The following is a 19,617-nucleotide window of genomic DNA, read 5'->3' as shown; positions in this document are numbered from 1 at the left end:
TAACCTCAACTCCACTGGGTGCTATAGTTTTGTGCCTTTGAAGAAACTAGCACTTCTCTACAGCCTTTGGACAGACCAAAGCCATGTGAGGATGCTTAGGTTGGATCCATCTATCCCTTTTCTTTTTCATACCTTCAGAATGCATTATTCTAGCCATACTATTAAATTTACTATCCCCCAAAGAACAATTGCGCTTTCCCCACAACAAAGTTCACTTAACTGCTTTGTCAAGATCCTCCTCCAGGCTTGCAATCAATTTGGTATTTCACAGACCAGAGCTACTTAAGTGTGGTCTGCAAACCAGAGAATTAACCAAGTACTTCTGTCTCTACCTCATTAACATGAAACACTTCCTCTAACAGTCTTCATTTCCTTCCTTCCATACACTTTCCAAAAATCCATGACAATTTTGTCTAAAGTCAGACCCAGCCTGGTTTTCATTAAGTCTGTCAGGCTATGAATCCAGGCCTCCTGGCAGTGCCTCAGACTGTGGAGGAGACCCACGCTTCTGCAGGCCCTGAAGCTCTGAGCTGAACCTGGGCCCAAGAAAAGTGTTCTGGCTCCTCTGCCAGGCTGCTCAGACACTAATTTCCGGCCTGTCTGTTTTAGAAGAGTCAATGATCTCTCACTCTATTTGTAAACAGTCATTAGAAATTAGAGTTCCTTCCCTCATCCTATATGAGCCACACCCCAACCTGTCAAAATTGTGACAGCCTGGCCTGACATGGGAGACTTTGGTAACCTTTGTCAGATAACATCACTCCTGGGGCTTTGTACTTACATTTTTACATCCCTCTGTTTTTACAAAGCAGCTGATATGTCAAAGTTTTTATTTTGCTCATCTTTCTATCTTACATAGTTTCCAGAGTGAAATTTGTACACTTAGTGAGACCTCCAACATGCCAGGTCTCAAATACAGGAGCAGCCTGTCCTGTCAGAATGCACTACTTCCTGTACAACTTATTCTCAGCCTCCAGCCACACTGTCATTCTCTCAGGTCCTCTGTATCTGCTTGTCTTCTCCTCACACAGCCTTCCCCAGCCTTTCTCCACTCATTTACCCATTCAGCCTTTACATGGCCTCCTCAGCAGGGCTCTTCCTCTTCCCTACCCTACTTTAGCCTAAATGATAACTACTCTGAGCTTGTCACTGATATCAAGAAAGTTAAGCTGGAATCCAACTAGTGACTTCACACGTGGATTCAACACATATGTATCAAGGAAGAAAGCTTCAGATTTCCAGAGGAGATATCAATAACATGGCTTGGGGAAAAAATAATGAAGCTCTCCGGCAATAACTGGCAGAGTCAGCAAATTCTGAGCTACATCTACAGTATTTGTGAACAAGGCCATGAATGTGTCCTGGGTTGGGGGCTCATCTATTCATTAAAGCTGAGATATTGTGATCTTAAAATGTCCTCTGTATTTAGAGCTCTTAAAGCATAATTTTCTTCTCCACAGGAAGTGTAAAAGAGATGTCAGAGCATTGTTTAGCAGGGCAATTTTTTCCAACTTACAATCACAGTTATATTTAAGCTAAATTTTAGGAAGAAAACCAATTCTAATCAATAAATGTATTTACTGTATGTCTTCTATGTCCAGGCATCACAGAGTGGGGTAGTACTCTATCTCCTCTTTTTTTTTTTTTTGGTCAGTCCTGGGGCTTTAACTCAGGGCCCAAGCTCTGTCCCTGGCTTCTTTTTGCTCAAGGCTAGCACTCTACCACTTGTGCCATGGTGCCACTTCTGGCCTTTTCTGTTTATGTGGTGTTGAGAAATCGAACCCAGGGCTTCATGCACGAAAGGCAAGCCCTCTACTACCAGGCCATATTCCTAGCCCCTCTATCTTTTTTAAAATGACACAAAGAGAAGAAAAGGCCAGGGTTTGGCACTGGCATGTCTCCAGGGCATAACTGAGTTGTTACTGAAAATATATCGTTTTATTAAATTCTTTTTTCCCTAAGACTTCTAACCAGACTAAACCTTTTGCTCAATAAATTGCTGCTAATTAAACATGCAGTGTTATGGACAGAATTCATAACCAGTCCTCTGAATTTCATTAAATGTAATCTGACAGAAATTGTAACCAGCTGATTAGGAATCTACTGTTAAATGAAAAGCAGTGTGAGAATTTTACAGTTCACATTATACCCACAGATGCACAGTACAAACACATACAACATACACACACACACACACCTATTATTGGTAGTAGTTGCCTATAAAATAATTGTTTACCATGATCACAACTAAGAAAGTATCTGAGAAGTCCCAATTTCACACTGGAACAGTCTACTGGGGGGGGGGGAAGTTCCATTCTTAGAATACCACATTACTAACTCTATCAGTCATTGCAAATATTCAAAGAATTCACATGCCTTTCTCAGACATCAACAATCATATTGTAACCACCCAGTTGTTGAAAATTATGTGAAAGCTAAAGAAAAGTTTCACATTTTCTCCTACATAAACCCAGTTAATTTGTGTATGACAAAATCACTGTATTGAAATGCTCAGGCATGCACAAGTGGAATGTACTGTTTTTCTAACTGCCAAGTCTCTGAAGCAGTGGGAAAATGCTTTTTCTTTGTCAAGACATTAACTAGAGTACAATGCAATTGACCACTGCAATCATAAGCAGCACACAGAATCTTATTTGTGAGTAATAAACTCAATTTGGTCCCTTTAAGGGAAACTGATGAAATTTCTAAATATGCAAAGAAAACTAGGTTAACCAAAAAAGGTATACAAGTATTCTGTTAAAATTATTCGCCATTGAGTTTAATTTCCTATCTGTGTTGAAGAAGGTAGGAAATTAAACTGTCTTCTCAGTATTTCACAGCTTACTTATGATATCTATATTAATAAGGAAATCCGGACACAGTGCCACCTCTAACTGCATAAATGTGCTCTACATCAGAAGTCTTTTCTTTTAAAACACACCTATTAAGTAGCTCAAACATGAATGCCACTTGCCTATCAGGCACATACAATGACCTTCATTACTCTATGGAATGAGTGAGCGTGTGAACAGCAACCTCACACAGAAAAGAACTGGTGGGAGGAATCTGCCCTGTTGTTGCGGCTGCTTCTTGGCAATCCTCCTCAGCAACAAGAGGACTCTGCATCTTCTGCCAATCACACTTACCAATGCCCAGACCCACGGGACCTAGCTAGTCTTCCTGATTCTTACTGCCCCCAGGCCAACTACAGCAGGGTCCTCAGCTCCTTCAACATTTCTTTAGTCTCACATCTGCACTGTGACCTTACAGTAAGTAATCCAGCTCCACACGTAAAAGCCCACATGACAGGATATGGGGGGAAAGGTGTAGGGAGAAGAAAGAAGGAGTAGGAGAAGCAGTACACTCACTTTCCCAGAACTGACTCAAAAAGAATTGAACAGGTCAGCACTATCATGGAATTTCCTGCTCTGCCCAAGAGAAAATGCTCTTGGAATAAAATTATAATGATAAATTACTAGGTCATCATTTTCTTAAGCGGATTTCATAGTTAACCAATATTTTAGGAGAAATAACTTTGTGTTTATAATAATTTTAGGAATACTGAATTGGCTCCACAATTATTTTCTTTTCCACCAGACTTTACAGTCTTGGTTATTTTAATACTGCAAAGCCCCAAGAACTCCTGATACCCAAACCTACAAGAATTTTTATCATTTCTCTCTACTGAGTTAAAAATGAAAAATAAATAAATAAAATAATTTTTTCCTTAGGCATGTAAGATGGCAGCTAGAGATCAATTTAAGCAATGTTTGTAGTGATACCAAATTTTTGAAGTGATACTTTAGTACTTACAACTGATTTTGGAAGAGAACAAATACATTCTAACAAATGCAAAAGTTAAAACTATTGAGTGCTCCAAAAATACCTGATTCAATTGAGTACAACACTTCAGCATTTTTCCCTTTGTCTTTGTCCAGAGCTGTAACCTGTAACACAACTGAGCCGACAGCAGCGGACTCATAAACCCGCCCTTCATAAGAGGAACTGGTGAACCACGGGGCATGGTCATTTGTGTCACTGACATTAACAATGATCCTTGCAAAGTTGCGTTTTACAGGCACATCTTGATCCCGTACCTGGAAGAAGCAACACATGATGAAATCAGGTTGAGGGTTTCTTTCATGGATTCAAAAGCATTATCACTCTTAAGAGGAAACTACTCCACAGGAACCAAAAGGGGGTGAGAAGGGCAAGCAGATGTCATACCATAACTGTAAGAATGTGTTGGTGAATGGCTTCATGATCAAGTTTTTCAGATGTATACAGGGAGCCAGTTGCAGGGTCAAGGCGAAATTTCTTGAGGCTCAATGGATCTATACTGCTCTGCAGAGTGTAGATGAGCTTGTTTTTCTCATCTTTATCCATAGCGCTGATTTGTAGTATTTCTGTTTCTGGCACTGTATCTTCAGGAATAACAACTTCATATTTTGATGTAGAAAACTGAGGACGATGATCATTCGTATCTATCACTTTGATGAATACCTACAATAAGTGACAAATGGTACCACAGTAATAATATTACTAATCATGATACCTTAACTTCAAAAAAATCAATACTTAATATGATACCTTAATATCAAAAGAATCAAAACCACATATACATTGGAAACAAGCTGGTATTTTAGCAAAATTAAAATACAAATGAGAAATAGATGTAAAAAATCTAGACTCAAATAAAGTTTAAAAACTTCTCACTCATAGTTACTTAAAATATGAGTGTGGTAATAAAATACTATTCACACTTAAACTGACTTTCCAAGAGACAGACTTAATTTCTCTTCAGTACAGTAGGTGTAGGACACAGTCTTGTGAGACCTCTGTAGGTATCAAGAAGAAACAAGAAAATTTACTTCATCAGGATTTATAGGCAATACATTCCCTGTTACATTTGAATCTGTAAATATCCATCTACTGAGGCAAGTAGGAGAGATGCAAACTCAAAGAACCATGAAAGCAATGCTGTTCCAATGAAGAACAAACTGCAACCTAGGTTGCTAAGTTACCTGGAGACACAAAGGAAGTATGGCAATGTGACTGGAAGCAACACCAGGCAGGACCTTTAGAAGATAGCAGTTAGCTGGAGAGCACACAGGGGTTGCACCTGCTGAGCACCTGCATTTATATGGCCTCGCTTTACTCCTACTGTGTGGAGGATGCACCCTGTGAGACCCACAATGTCTCCTAAGCATTCTCACACATGCTTTCAGCTGTCACTAACCTGGCTACACAAAACCTGCTCTGCTGCTCCTTGAGTTTCACCCACAAAGCCAAACCTACCTTGCTGTGCTCTGGTGCCTTGTCAGCACAGATCTGGATTTCTGTGTTCCTTTCCGTGTGAAACCTGTGGCTCTGTTCTCTCAAATGGCTATCTCTTTCTTGTCAGTTCCAGACTGGAAATTCAAACCTAATTACAAATTGTTCCCTTTGTCCTATGCCATTACAGGTCAACCTGAGCTCTTTTATATTCTGACTCATTTCCCTGACCACAATTCATTCACGAGGATATAATCAGGATTCTAACATTAACTTGAAGTATGAAATTACAATGAAGCACTGAAATTTAAGAGAAAATGAATCTAGAATGCATTTGCTAGTTTTTTTTAAAAAGAACGTGTCCATGGATATTATTCATTCTGAGGTTTTCTTGCCCTGCTTCACCCCCTACCCCCAAGCCTCACTGTAGAGCTAGTGAGTCTTGTTCTTTTTCTTATTAGCTTTAAGTAGTTGTAGAAAGGAGTTGCCAGTTAACAAAGCAGTTTATGAATACAATATATCTTGATCGTTGTTACTCCTATCAACAGTCTCATCTGTCCTTCCTTACCTACCTTTTCCCTTAATCTTCTTAATTTTGTACAATATGTTGGATCCTTCATACTAGCTAAAAGTATAATTTGGGGGGGAAGAGGTGCATTGCTAAGAATTCATTTGTACAACAGATGTTGGAGGCACAGGTGGGACTGTTAGAAATGAGCATGTCTGACGGAAGGCCACTTTCACGATGCCTAGACATCTGCTGAGCCAATCTTGTGAGCTGTACCCTGAAGCTTTCTCTCCTCTGAGAGACACTGAAATATCTGCAGTGTCTTCACGTTTATATTCCAGCATACACTTTCTAAAGTTTAACTTGCAAGGCTTATGACTCTGCTGGTCACTACAATTAGAACAACAATCAATAAAACAAATTTCAGGATTGACTAGAATTTGTACAGAAAAATAATTGCAAAATGAGTCCACAAAAGCACTGCATAGTACATACAATATCAATATAACATCCGTTACTAATCATAAGCTTTTACAGAAAGGAATAAAAGATTTGCACAACTGAGGTTAGATTATTTGCTTATTTGTTCACTGTAAATACACAACAGATAATATTTTTATTATTTAATGCAACTATATGATTTATCAGTGACTATCTCAAAAAGATTTAAAGGGGGAAGATCTAAATGAAGATTGAAAAACTGGAGCTTATGAGCATTTTATTCTCTAACCTTAACTTCTTCCTTTTTAAGGACAGAGAAATCACACACAAGGCTTTAGTTTCTCCTATTGTAACACAAGCTCACAAAAGGCAGAATTTTTCCCTGCTACTGCCCATACTACTTGGCTTCCAAACTAATAGCTGGCATAGGACAAATGTTCAACAAGCCATTTGTTAAATGAATAAATGAATGACTCTGTGCTTCCTCCTGAAGGCACATAATGATTATTCATCCAGTAAAGTCCCTTTTGTACAGCTCCATCAAAACATACTAACAACCAAAGAGAATTAATAGGAAAAGAGAATTTAACCAAATAAAAATGGTAGAAGTGTTAAACTGATGTAACTACTTAATCATATACAAACCAAGTAGAGAGGTGTTAAACTGATGTAACTACTTAATCATATACAAACCAAGTAGAGATTTGTAGTTAATTTTCTCTCTCTAAATAAAAAGGCTTGTGTGTAAACTACACGAACATACCAACGTCTGGTTTTCAAGCGTAAGAGGGCAGCTGCCTGTGCCACCATGCACACTAAATGCAGGATAGTCTCTCCATCCTCTTGTGCCACACACACCAGCAATACCTGTAGCTCACTCACCTGAGTAAGGATTGTGCTCGTTCCATCTGTTGCCTCGACCGTGAGGTTATAGTTTGACTTCTGTTCTGCATCAAGGGGTTTGGCAATGATGATAGTTCCAGTGCCCTTGTCCACATCAAAATGACTGTCATAGTTGCCACCTAGTTTAAATTAGGACAACATAAGAACAAGTCACAGGATGAAAATCCTGCAACTATTTTGCAGCTTTCTCATACCTAGTAGCAGCAAAAATTCACTTCTAACATAACCATCATAGGTAATCTCAGGAGCTAGTATTTTGAAATTCAAGAAAGGCATACAATGCTTTAGGGCAATACTGAACCCTAATTATCAAGGGAGGCAACAATTGAGAGGAAGCCAGAAAGCAATTCTACAGAGAGAGTAACACTGTAAACACTGCCAAAAAATGTATCTCAATTTGCTTTTCAGACATTCTTAATATTTACTTAATTTATATGTCAGTTTAAAAGCATTACTGGCCATATAAGAGTTTATTTAAAGGAAATTTTTATGAAACTTTGAGCCTATTACTTGAGTAAATAACTATTAACAACAAAATACTGGGCTGGGAATATGGCCTAGTGGCAAGAGTGCTTGCCTCATATACATGAAGCCCAGGGTTCAGTTCCCCAGCACCATATATATAGAAAATGGCCAGAAATGGCGCTGTGGCTCAAGTGGCAGAGTACTAGCCTTGAGCAAAAAGAAGCAAGGTACAGTGCTGGGGCTCTGAGTCCAAGGCCCAGGACTAGCAAAAACCAACAACAACAAAACCAAATGCTTCCCTTCATATAAATACTTAATAATTATAAGCAAATGCTAACTGAAAAGAAACTAGTGATAGTTACTGCTAAGTAGCTATTACATACTATTGGCAAATGTTTTTCTATTATCAAACATAGAGTTTCATAAAGTAAAATTTTCTATCCTAGAGAAAACATCAATGTATCTTCAATTACATTATAAATATAACTCTTCAAATCTACTCAGCTAGAAATACTTGTATCAATGAAATGAAATTGAACAAAATGAAGGCAGAATGTCTACTAACCAAAAAAGCTAAACAACACAGAGACACATGCAAGGTCTTCAGTCAAACCTAAAACTATGAATCTCGATGAGTAAGAGCTCTAGATGAAAAAAACAAAAGGGTGGGGGGAAGCAGAAGGGGCTAATGGGACCAATCAGATGAAGGACTGTGGTAAAGGGTGATGGAGGATAAGTATGATCAAAACATAATATATAAAAATGTCAAAATGAACCCTCCTAATTTGTGTACTACTAAAAATAATTAAAAATAAATAACAAGTGAAACAGTAGTTAATGTATTTGTAACTGGAATAGGTGACCACATACATACTATGAGAAGAAATAGCAATGAAAAACGGTCACTGGAAATTAAAAAAAAAAGTTCAATGAAAACTTGGTGCTTTGATTTTAGATCTCATAATCTGAAGCAAATTATGGGATCTCAGCAGATACCTTCTGCTGTACAGTTCAGGTCACAAGTCATCTGAAAGATGTAAAACACTTCTCTAGCAAGTGTATCTCCTGGCACAGCCAAAAGAAGTAAGCAAGCATGGAAAGCAAGCACAGGAGAAGAAGAAGAGTCAGTCAAACCAGTTCCAAACACAACCAGATACCGAGTCAGGTACCGCACAGCAGCTAGCACTCTGACCATCTGGAAATGCGATCAAAATGAAAGAACAGGAATTAGTTATCAGTAACTATGAAAATCACATTTTCCCTTAAAATAAGCTTGAATAGTTTCAGACCTGTTATCAACAACCATTTCATCATGACCAAATATGGAGAAGAGCTCAACCATCTCCTATGAGAAAGTATAAGAAGGGGAGCGGGACCCAAACATCTGTCCTGCCCATCTGGGATCCCTCAACCTGAATTCTATTGGCTTCATTTTCTGAAAGAACATTTGCTCAGCTAAGCAGTGGCACAAGGAAAATAAAGATGACAATTAGAGGTGAACTGCAATACATAAATTTGATTCAGAATATCCTAATAATTAAAATACTGTGAAGAAACACAGAACCACCAGAGTAGGGTGATATATACCTGTAATCCCAGCTACTCAGAAGGCTGAAGCAAAGAACACTGCGAGTCTAAGCCTAAAAAAATCTTAGTAAAACTCTGACTCATAATGTAGGATGTAGTACTATCTATCAGGAGGCTGACATCTGAGGATTGCAGTTCAAAGCCAGCCTGGGCAGAAAAGTCTGTGAGACTTTTATCTCCAATGAATCACAGAAAAAGTTGGAAACGGCTCTGTGGCTCAAGTCTAGCATTGAGCAATAAGGAGCTCAGGGATAGTGCCCAAGCCTAGAGTTCAAGCCTCAGGGCTGGCAAAAATAAATAAATAAATAAATAGATAGATAGATAGATAGATAGATAGATAGATAGGTAGATAGGTAGGTAGATAGATATAGATAGATAGATAGATATTAGGATAAGATATCAAAGTCCAATTTTAAATTTGAAAATATAGTGAATTATCTGTTACATTCTATATGTGAGGTCACTAAATGATACACAGGAAACACTTGCTTAAAAATGTAAATTTTATAATAGAAAAGTCTAGTATGCTATGCTTCCCACTGAAAATGAGGTAAATAAATCTAAAACCCTGAAGCAGACAATATAGGGTTTTTGAGTTATACAAATCAAAATCTGTAAGTTTATTCTCTACTATCACTGACATATAGATTTTTTTCCCCCAGAGCTGAGGACCAAACTCGGGGCCTTGTGTTTGTCAAGCAGGAGCTCTTCTGCTGAGCTAAATCCCCAGCCCCTATCATTGACATATGATAGTCACATAAACACAGTTACTCTAGAGATTCCAATAATATTCACTAAAAATAATAATGTGATGTGTGTGTGTGTGTGTGTATGCACGTGTGTATAGGTTAGACAGAAACATTTAGGATCCTGAAACATCCTGACTCACCTAGAAAAACTTACTAAATGTTAAATATTAATTACTTTGTGGCTACAGAATGCTCACTGTAAACAAGTTATATGTATATATACTGAAGATTTTTATAATCCAATTATTACAACTTAAAGGAATTTCTCCACCTTTTGGTCAATTTTCAATTCTCAGAATTGCGCAGAAATGAGAAAAGTATAAGCAACCTTTCCTCCATGTCACTTATACAGGGACAAAACTTGTATAGTCTGTGAGCAATGCTTACCAATGATGTCAAACCACAGGGGTGTGCCAGGAGGCTCAACAGATATCACTCCAATCATGTGAGTAACTGGATCACTTTCCATTACAGTGAAGGTAAAAACTGACTCCTCAAATGAAATTGGCTCTGGGGATGGTTTGGGTTTGGCAATCCATTCAATGTGGAGCCGGGTGGTAGATGACTTCTGAGGACGACCATTATCAACTGCCTTGATCTGTAAAACAGGAACAGAGGGAAGAAAAGCAACAAATCAGTAGCTACAGTCCAACAATGAAACACAGGATTGACTGTTTTCAAGCAAGCCAGTTTCAAACACTTAATAACTGTGTCTGTGTATACCACACATTCCACACTTGATTCAAGAAAGCTAAAGAAGGGCTGGGGATATGGCCTAGTGGCAAGAGAGCTTGCCTCGTATACTTGGGGCCCGGGGTTCAATTCCCCAGCACCACATACAGAAAACGGCCAGAAGTGGCGCTGTGGCTCAAGTGGCAGAGTGCTAGCCTTGAGCAAAAGGAAGTCAGGGACAGTGCTCAGGCCCTGAGTTCAAGGCCCAGGACTGGCCAAAAAAAAAAAAAAAAGAAAGCTAAAGAAAAAACAAACTTCTATTTCTCAACCATAATAGAGCACTGCCTAACTGGACTACAAATACTAAATCCATTTCCTGAATAGAGTTGGAAGAGTTATGATACCAAATTCACAGTCAAGGAAGAAATTCAGATTATGATCTTCACTCACTGAAAGAATATCATATTCTCCAGCTGAAGAAAACTTTTTGGATGAAACCACTCCAGTTTTGGGTTCAATGAAAAATTTGCCATGCTCATTTCCATCCTCAATGCTGTAGGAGATTTCTGCATTGGGCCCTTCATCTTTATCTGTAGCAATCACTCGATACAGAGGCTCTCGTTTGGCATTTCTATCCCGTTCTAGCTTTTCCCGTTCTGGGAGTCGGATTTTATAAAACTTCTGAAGGAACTGAGGTTTGTTGTCATTTTCATCGAGGATTTTCACGATTACTCTTGCAATGGTTGACTTGGGGGGTATACCATTGTCTGTCACAGTAACCTGTAGTGTAAAGGTAATAGATCAACAATGTTTTAAAAAGCACAGAACAAGTGAACACCTTCTATCTAAAGACAAGCAGCATTTGTATATGCTTTATCAGTTCACAAGGCAGGAGGCCCATGTCATCCATCTCTTCTCACTTCAGCAACACCCTCATGGATGTAAAGTATCCGCTCTCCTGGGATGCAGGGAGCTGAACAGTGGCCAGGAAAACACCGGTACCCTCAGGTCTTCCTTACCATGACCATGTAGTCTTTCCTCCTAACTACGGTCACTGCAATGTGAACTCTGACCAAATGTGAAGCTACCAGGCTTTACTATTCTTCAGTCATACACGTAAAGATATGGCTTTAAATATTTAAAGATTCATTTAAGGAAAAAAATATACCCAGTATATTTAAGCCAATTCTACTTAACATCTATTGCATTTTTAAAAAATCTGTCATTTTAGTTTTATCAATAATATGTCAAAGCAATATTTTAAACTATATGGAAAATATTAAAGATTTATTTGATTTCATTTGGCTACTTTCTTATTCAGAAGATTTAAATGCATAGGAGGGTAGACAAAACACTTGTCAACCAAGATTCTTAGTTAAAGAAATGTTAAAGGATTTCCATTTTCACTAAGTTGTCCATTGACTCAGTTTAGGAATATAGATCAGAGATTCTTCAGGACAATTGTATATGCATGAAAGTCAATTTCACCCTTATAGTTCATTTATCACATTATTAGTAATAACCATTTTCTCCTCACTCATCCCTCCTTCCAAGTTGGCTACTAAAATATTAGAAATTAAAGTGAAGTTTCCCATAGAACTATTTTCTTTTTGAAATTTGGCAGTGGTAAATCAAAGCATGAATATATCCTTAGGGGATGTGTCGACAGCACGCAAACTGCAGTGTTTTACCATGCTTAAAATACATGGTTTATTATCATGTCCTTTACAGAATAATAAAATTTAAAAAACCTATTGCGAGGTTAAACTTCTCAAAACCCATCCTTTTGATCAGTTCTAAGGTCTTCATAAAGAGAAATACAACCAAGTACTGTGCTTTTTAGTATTTATCACCAAGTTGTTCAAGTTTTCTGTTTCGTTTTGAGACAGGATCATTAAGCCTAAGCTAGACTTGAACTCATGATCTTTCTACCTAAACTTCCCAAATACTAGGATTATGGATGTGAGCCACCACACTGAAGTGAACTACTCTGTTCTTAAATTTAGATTCAATAACCAGTAACTTTCCAACAGTAATGGCAAGAAAACAAAATAAAACAAAACCTTTTCTCTTCTCAGACAGACAAACCAGGCCAGCATTAACCTTCAAATATATGACTACAAAAGAACAATAGAGACATAGAAACAAATGATGACAATACCTTATTTCCCAATAATGTCTTACTATTATCTTCAAGGAAATGTGTTATACCTTGCCTCTGACTTTCATTTAGAAAAAAAAATTCAAGAGTGAGTTATAAAATCAATGTAAACCTTTCAGTTCTAGCCACGTTGAGAGCAAAGAACCATGGCATGAATGCTTTCAACCTGCTATTTTCAATCTTTTACCATCTGCTTATTTTCTTCAGTAACCACATTCACCCTTCATCGGTTCCAGTAGACACTGAATGAAAACCCAAAGTACTGCTCTATAATAAAGAAAATGAATTCAAGGGAACAACAGAACCTATTCCAAACTCTAATGTAATTAATATGTCAAAATTTCTAATGGAAAAGCACCATGGCTATGAAACACAGGAAGGAAATTCATGCACATACACATGCCTGCACTGCTTCGTACCTATCTGTACACACACTGCAGAGCTATTGAGAACTAAGTATTTTGCTGACAAAGTTAGGAACATTCAGCAAAGAATGAGTGGGAGAAAAACAAGGGAGAGGGTAACAATGTTCAACAAGAAATGTACTCATTACTTTATGTATATAACTGTAACCCCTATGCACATCACTTTGACAATAAAATTAAATAAAAATAAAGAATGACAACATTATGAACATTATGAACAGCAGTCATACAAAGAAAGAGAATGAGAACACTCATTTAGAATTTGGGGTTACCTATGCTGTTGGAATAGATGGGATAGAAAAGTATGTGCTTTTCCAGATTGAGCTCCCAGATATCATAAAGAAATGTGGACAGAGGTGGCAGGTTTAGTCTGTTCTGCTCCTTCTCATAGTGTGCCTTTTTCTTTACATCTCCATAGTGTGAGGACAATAGCACCTAGCCCTCTCCACATTACATTCCAACTTCCTCCTACAAATATTGCTAAACCTCACCTCTGCAAACTATTTACTATGAGCTAGAAGCAGGCTGCCTAGTAGACCAGAAAACATTATCAATTAATCTGGGAGTGAAAAGCCTTGTTCAAAGAGAACATTTCAGAAGACATGTTTGACTTCACTCTACTTTTACTTCAAAAGATTTTAGAAATAATCTTAAAACCACAAAAAATTAGTTAAAATGCATGTGATAATGTAAGAATAAAAATAAAAAATTCTGGAAACTAGCTACAGTTCAATAGCTTAAACTAGATGTCTACCATCTCAATATAGCTCAAAAACGTAACACCAAAGAAAAAGGAAGCTGTAGGCTGTACACAGAGAAATGTTACTTCTGTAAATGACAATGAAAGTTACAAATATTATTCCTGGGTGTATATGTGTGTGTGTGCACATATGGTATCTAAAACACAAAGTTATACATATTCTGGGGTAGACAAAGGGACATGAGCTATATTTATAATGATAATTTTCTTTTTATCAATGACCAGAAGCTAATAAAATAAAATATCAACAGTTATATATTCTGATTAATGGAAGCAAGTTTGAGTTTTCTTAAGACATATACAACTGGAAGCATTGTTTAAATTATTAAAAGTAAAGAAACACATACTTCTAATAGGTGTTCATCCTGTTGCTCTCGGTCTAGTTTTCTTGATGTAGTTGTGATGAGACCTGCAACAGAGGAACAGCTTATTAATCCTTCTAGAAGAAGGTCAGCTATTCTAAAACAAGGCAACTGAAACCATACAGTTGTTAGAAAAATTAAAAAACATGTCTTAATACCTTTGAATCATCTGCCTTCCAAAATGAAGAACTGCTACAAAACAATAATGTAATTTACCAGGAAATGCTACACAGTCAATAGTCATTTAATGTTGTTTTTTTTTTTTGTTGTTTTGTTTTTTTGGTTTGTCATAGGGCTTGAACTCTGGGCCTGATTCTCAGATCTCAGTCTCCTGAGTACCATTTAATGTTCAATGAAAGAAAAAAGACAAATGATTCTCAACGAAAATCTGTACTAAACTTAGCATATAATAAACTAGACTTACTTTTGGTTCTTTGAACCAAAAACTAAAATATTTCTCTAAAATCCTAAGTAAAATATCTACTGTGCAACAAAGCAGTAATCTTATCAACAAGAATAACAAAAGTCTATATTGTAGGTAGATACTGGGCTTTTTCAAACTGCATTTACAGATGAAAGGGGAAGGGGTTATGAAAAATGCTTCCCTTTGGCACAAAAATGCAGCATACTGTGGCATGAGCTTTGTTTTCAGCAGTCAAAACTTTTTAGAGTTAATTTTCCCTTCCCATACCAGTATATCTTTCATATATTGCAAAGTTCATGAGAACAGAAATTTTTCAGTTGGCTGAAATGTCCCCAAAAGTGTGAAATTTGTGCCTTAAGATGTTATCATATTAACATTATAACAATTCAGGAAAGCAATGAAAATACCCTGCAAATAATACAAAGGTGCTAACTAAAGGGAAAAAAGGAATTATGTATTTACAGGAAATGTCTCATACTGTGGTGGGTGGTCCAGGTGCTGGGGTGCCTAGCAGACCTTGAGCATGGAGAAGCAGTCAGAGCACTGTGCACAGACTCACTTGGATTATACAATGAGCAAAGGAGAGAACACAGAAACCTGGGAGGACCGTGCCTTACAAAATGAATAAGCAGTCAAGACTGGTACTGGGGAATCAAAACCTGAGAACTAGTACCCTGGCAACGAAATCCCAGTTGTTCTAGAAGCCAAAGGCAGAGAAATTTAAAAAGAAAGTCCCTCCTCCACAGATTTCAGAGAAGTATGAAAGAGAAGGTCGTTATGAATGCCAAGATAGAGTGGAGTCAGGTATGGTGGGACATGCCTGTAAATCCTAGCATTTGGAAGGCTCAGACAGGAGGATCCGGAGTTCAAAGATAGCCTGTGCTATACATACAGTAAGGTTGTCTCAAAAGCAAAACAAGTAATAATAACTGTAAGAAGGGAGGGAGGGAGGGAGGGAGGGAGGGAGGGAGGGAGGGAGGGAGGGAGGAAGGAAGGAAGGAAGGAAGGAAGGAAGGAAGGAAGGAAGGAAGGAAGGAAGGAAGGAAGGAAGGAAGGAAGGGAGAGACTATATTTATTAAGGGTCTACAAACAAGAAAAGATAAAGTTCTAGACTGACCAGGCATAAAATTAGGCTGGGTGTGTGGTAGCAGAAAGATCTGTAATCCTACCTGCTCAAGAGGTAGAGATAGTAGGATCGCAGTCCAAGGACAGCCTGAGCAAAATTACTGTGGAAAAAAAATTCTTTCTAAATTCACATCCTTTCCACTAAAAAAGAATCCTGTCAGAGGCTTCCTGATGCTTTCTCCTAATGCCATGAGCCCCTCAGGGTGTAAAAATCAGTGCTTCCTATGGAAATTTCACACAGAATGAACTCTGAAGAATAAAACTGTTAGGGCCAGGAATAACACTCAGTAGTAGAGTACATTTGTGAGGCCCTCAGTTCCATTCCCAGCACCCCATTAAATTGACTAATTGATTAATCTCTTAATGAAACAAGAAATCATTAGGAAGCCAAGAGTGTTTTAAAGGTATGCTTTTACCTGACAGCAAGGAACCACACTGAAAGATTAACACCCTGACAGCGCTATCTGAACATGCTGCACTCTGTCCGGTAGGATTTATTCTGTTTATAGTCACTCTTGCCTCTGTGCTTCAACACTTCTCACTCCTGTTAATCCTCGCCCAGTTCTTGGCCCGCTTGACAAAGTAACTATTTCAAAAATGAACCCAAAATACGACTTCCTTATGCTTACATGTTATGAACACTGCAGTTATGAAATATACAATTAACAGTATGATCCACTTCTTCACTGTGAATGTTTATGCATGTCTACAATGTTGTGTGGATTTGTATGCCGTCTAAATCCTACAGATACACTTCACAGAAACAGCTCAGAATTCCAGTGACCAAGCTAAAGTTTTTCCTGCCAACATCACCACCAGTAAATCAAGTCATTAACAAATTTGGAGTTAAGAGTGTTGTTTTCCTGAGGCCCAAATGAGTTATTTCTCTCCTTCCTATCACACCAATCTGACTAATTCTCTGCATAATAGTTATTTCAGCTCCCCATAAACTGAGAACTGTGACTTCCAAAAAAAGTTTTAAAAATAAAATAACCATGGTTAATCATGATTCATTCTACTAGGTCCAAAAACAAAGGCAAGTTAGAAAATAAAATAGAGGGCAAAGCAGAAAAATGCCTAAGTAAGTGTTTCCTTTGATAACGTTGTGTTTTATTTTCAGTTTCTGCAAGTACCTTTAAATTAAAAATAGAAATGAAAGGACAAAAATTAGGTATTTTTCTCTCCTTGATCTAGAAAAACATTGTATTCTTTACACCAATTCTATTAAAAATGTGTGCAGAGTGACACAGCAGGCATCATGTCTTCTTCTCAGCCACTAACAGCTACAAATTGACCTCATAAATTTATCTAACACTAAGGGACCCTCTATGCATAAAAGAGCCAGTTCTTATGTGAGGCCTGGAGCTGGCTGGACTAGAAACCATGCTGAGATGGAATTATAATCTGAGCACAGGTATGCTGCACCCCTTTCTTTTCTAGCTATGTAAGCAGGACTGTTGGCTACTCTTTTGTGGTCAGTCTACGAGTCTTCTCTCCTATATCTTGACCTTTCTTTCAGTGTTGTAACATTTGGCTCCCATAAAGGCTTTTCCCAAATGGTGTAATTTTTATTATGGGTAACGTGAGATGGGCTGTCTGCATCTGAGGGGGCCGAAATGTTCTGGAGAGTCACCAAGAGCTTAGAATTCTGATAGTCAAGCATAAATTGTTGATTAGGCCTATCTTTGCATATCTTAGCTCTCATACTCTTTTGTCCTCCATAATAGAATAAAAACTACCCACATACCCTTTAACAACCCTATTAACAATAATTACAAACAATAGCTTAGAGCCCAGGAAATACAAAGTCTTAATTATAAAGTTGTTTCAACTAAGAAGCATGAGAGAAAAAAAATTTTTTTATCATGAATGAATCAAAATAATTTCTCTCTGTTCTCAAATGAGTTCACTTAACAAGCAACATGCAGGGTACAATGAAATTAATTGAGAAAATCATTTCCAAAACTAATTTACCTAATAAAATATTCTTCAGTCAGAAAAATGCTTAATATGTGCTCACCCCACATTTGTAAAAACTATCCATCTTTTCTATTTTAGTCATTTTGGGTCTTAATGTAGCAGTTAAGATTTGAAATAAAATGTTTTAGAACCATATATTCAAACACAAGGCTTCTATTTTTTTTTTAATGTGCAAGCTATACTAGTTGAAATACAGCTTGCTCAGTTAATTAAATTATTTTTTAAACCAGAGATTACCCAACTCACAGAAAGCCAAAAGGGCAAATAGAATCAGTATTGAAATTTTGAATGAATTACGATGATAAAACCAAGCACAGAAAGACACAGACAGAGGAGACAAAACTACAGAACTTTGTCTAACATGACTGTTTCCTTGAAATATTCCAGTCTTTACATCTGCACCCTGTCAGTGTTAGTAAAATGAAAATGGCTTCACCACAAATCTGTTTCTGCAAGTGTGAGAGTACATAGCTGGCAGGCTGAGAAGTATAGAGGGTAGACAATATCCACAGGTAGATAGAGATGAGTACAAAACAGAACCAAGCACAGAACTCATCTGTTCATCCTTTTAAGACTCTAAACAGTGGGAAGAAAAGTCTTTCAAACATCTTGACTTTTTAAATCTTTAACCTGTCAACAGGAAAACGTATATTATGCTTGGTTCTGGGGAACACAATAAATGAAGAAGGGGAAATCCTTGGCCCTTAAAAACTCAGCCAGGATGGGGTTCTTAGGGGAATAGCGTCAAGACCAGAACCAATAGGGAAAAGTCAGAGCAGACCTGTGAAGACTAACAGGGAGGAAGCAAGCCATCACCTCTTCCCCACTTGCCACTCTAAAAACACAGACTGCTTTAGAGGAAGGCCATGAACGAAAGGCTCAACTCTGCTTGTGTTGTCAGTCAGCACCCTTGTCCTTACTATGAGCTCTGAGGGCCTGTGTGGCCCGCCACTGCTCTTGCTTAGGTGCTGTTCCAAGGCCACATTTAACCACAGCCTGTGGAGAGCAATTCTGGCAGCTGTGGCCATCTGAACAGCTATTGTTTGTCATTCTAGTACTGGTGCCGGCCGGATTAGGCTTGGAGCCAAAAGTGGAATTCTATTCATAGGTTGTCAAGGCTGGAAAACAGCTCAGAATTCATTTTGTTCAAACTTTCAGAGCTGCAGAGAAAGGACTAATAAAATTAATCAAATGAACAGTCTAAAGTCACACACAGAATGGACAAGCAAGAGCCATTCTGGTTCATCACAATTCTCTTCTGGTTTTAATTCTGTCTTCCTGGTTGTGTTTTCTTTGTTGTTGAAAACATGGCATTAAAATGTAAGATCAAGAGCCAAGCTCAATTAATGGGGAACTTTGGTATTCATATAAATGCTATCTTTAGCAAGGCCAGAAAGAGAGGGAAACAGACCTAGTCTATTATAAGGTCAGCATCACGTTGATGTAAAATTCACACAAATGTACACAAATGCAAAAGCTTAAGTGCAGTTTTAGTAAATAATATTCAGCAACATATAAAAATTCTTGATGTAATTAATTTATCCTATGGATTCAAAGAACACACTTTTAAAAAGCATGCCATCAACATATACAGAATAGGCACACAATGCACACAAAACATCTACACATTCTTTAATAAAAATGAATACATACATACATACACACATACATACATAGATATTTTGAGTGGAACTACCAATAAGTACACTTATTTTTTAATGAATTCCCAATGCCATGATGAGACTGGCCCTTCATTTCCTGCCTTTGTAGCTGTGAAATGT

General features: G+C 37.7%; 1 protein-coding gene across 4 annotated transcripts in view; it reads right to left on the bottom strand.

Annotated features, from left to right (window-relative positions):
- Nucleotides 1-19,617, bottom strand: part of Fat1 (FAT atypical cadherin 1) — a 112,963-nt gene that overhangs the window by 33,589 nt on the left and 59,757 nt on the right. For all 4 annotated transcript variants that reach the window (XM_048330854.1, XM_048330853.1, XM_048330852.1 and 1 more), the window contains exons 4-9: nucleotides 14,293-14,354; nucleotides 11,050-11,379; nucleotides 10,315-10,525; nucleotides 7,106-7,245; nucleotides 4,228-4,503; nucleotides 3,887-4,097 (exon numbers count right to left, since the gene is read on the bottom strand). In XM_048330854.1, coding sequence (XP_048186811.1) covers nucleotides 3,887-4,097; nucleotides 4,228-4,503; nucleotides 7,106-7,245; nucleotides 10,315-10,525; nucleotides 11,050-11,379; nucleotides 14,293-14,354 — 1,230 coding nt within the window. The remainder of the gene's footprint in view (nucleotides 1-3,886; nucleotides 4,098-4,227; nucleotides 4,504-7,105; nucleotides 7,246-10,314; nucleotides 10,526-11,049; nucleotides 11,380-14,292; nucleotides 14,355-19,617) is intronic.

Source organism: Perognathus longimembris, chromosome 21 (assembly GCF_023159225.1).
Source record: "Perognathus longimembris pacificus isolate PPM17 chromosome 21, ASM2315922v1, whole genome shotgun sequence".
In the NCBI taxonomy this organism is placed as follows: Eukaryota; Metazoa; Chordata; class Mammalia; order Rodentia; family Heteromyidae; genus Perognathus; species Perognathus longimembris.
This window is presented reverse-complemented; position numbering and strand designations above follow the sequence as displayed.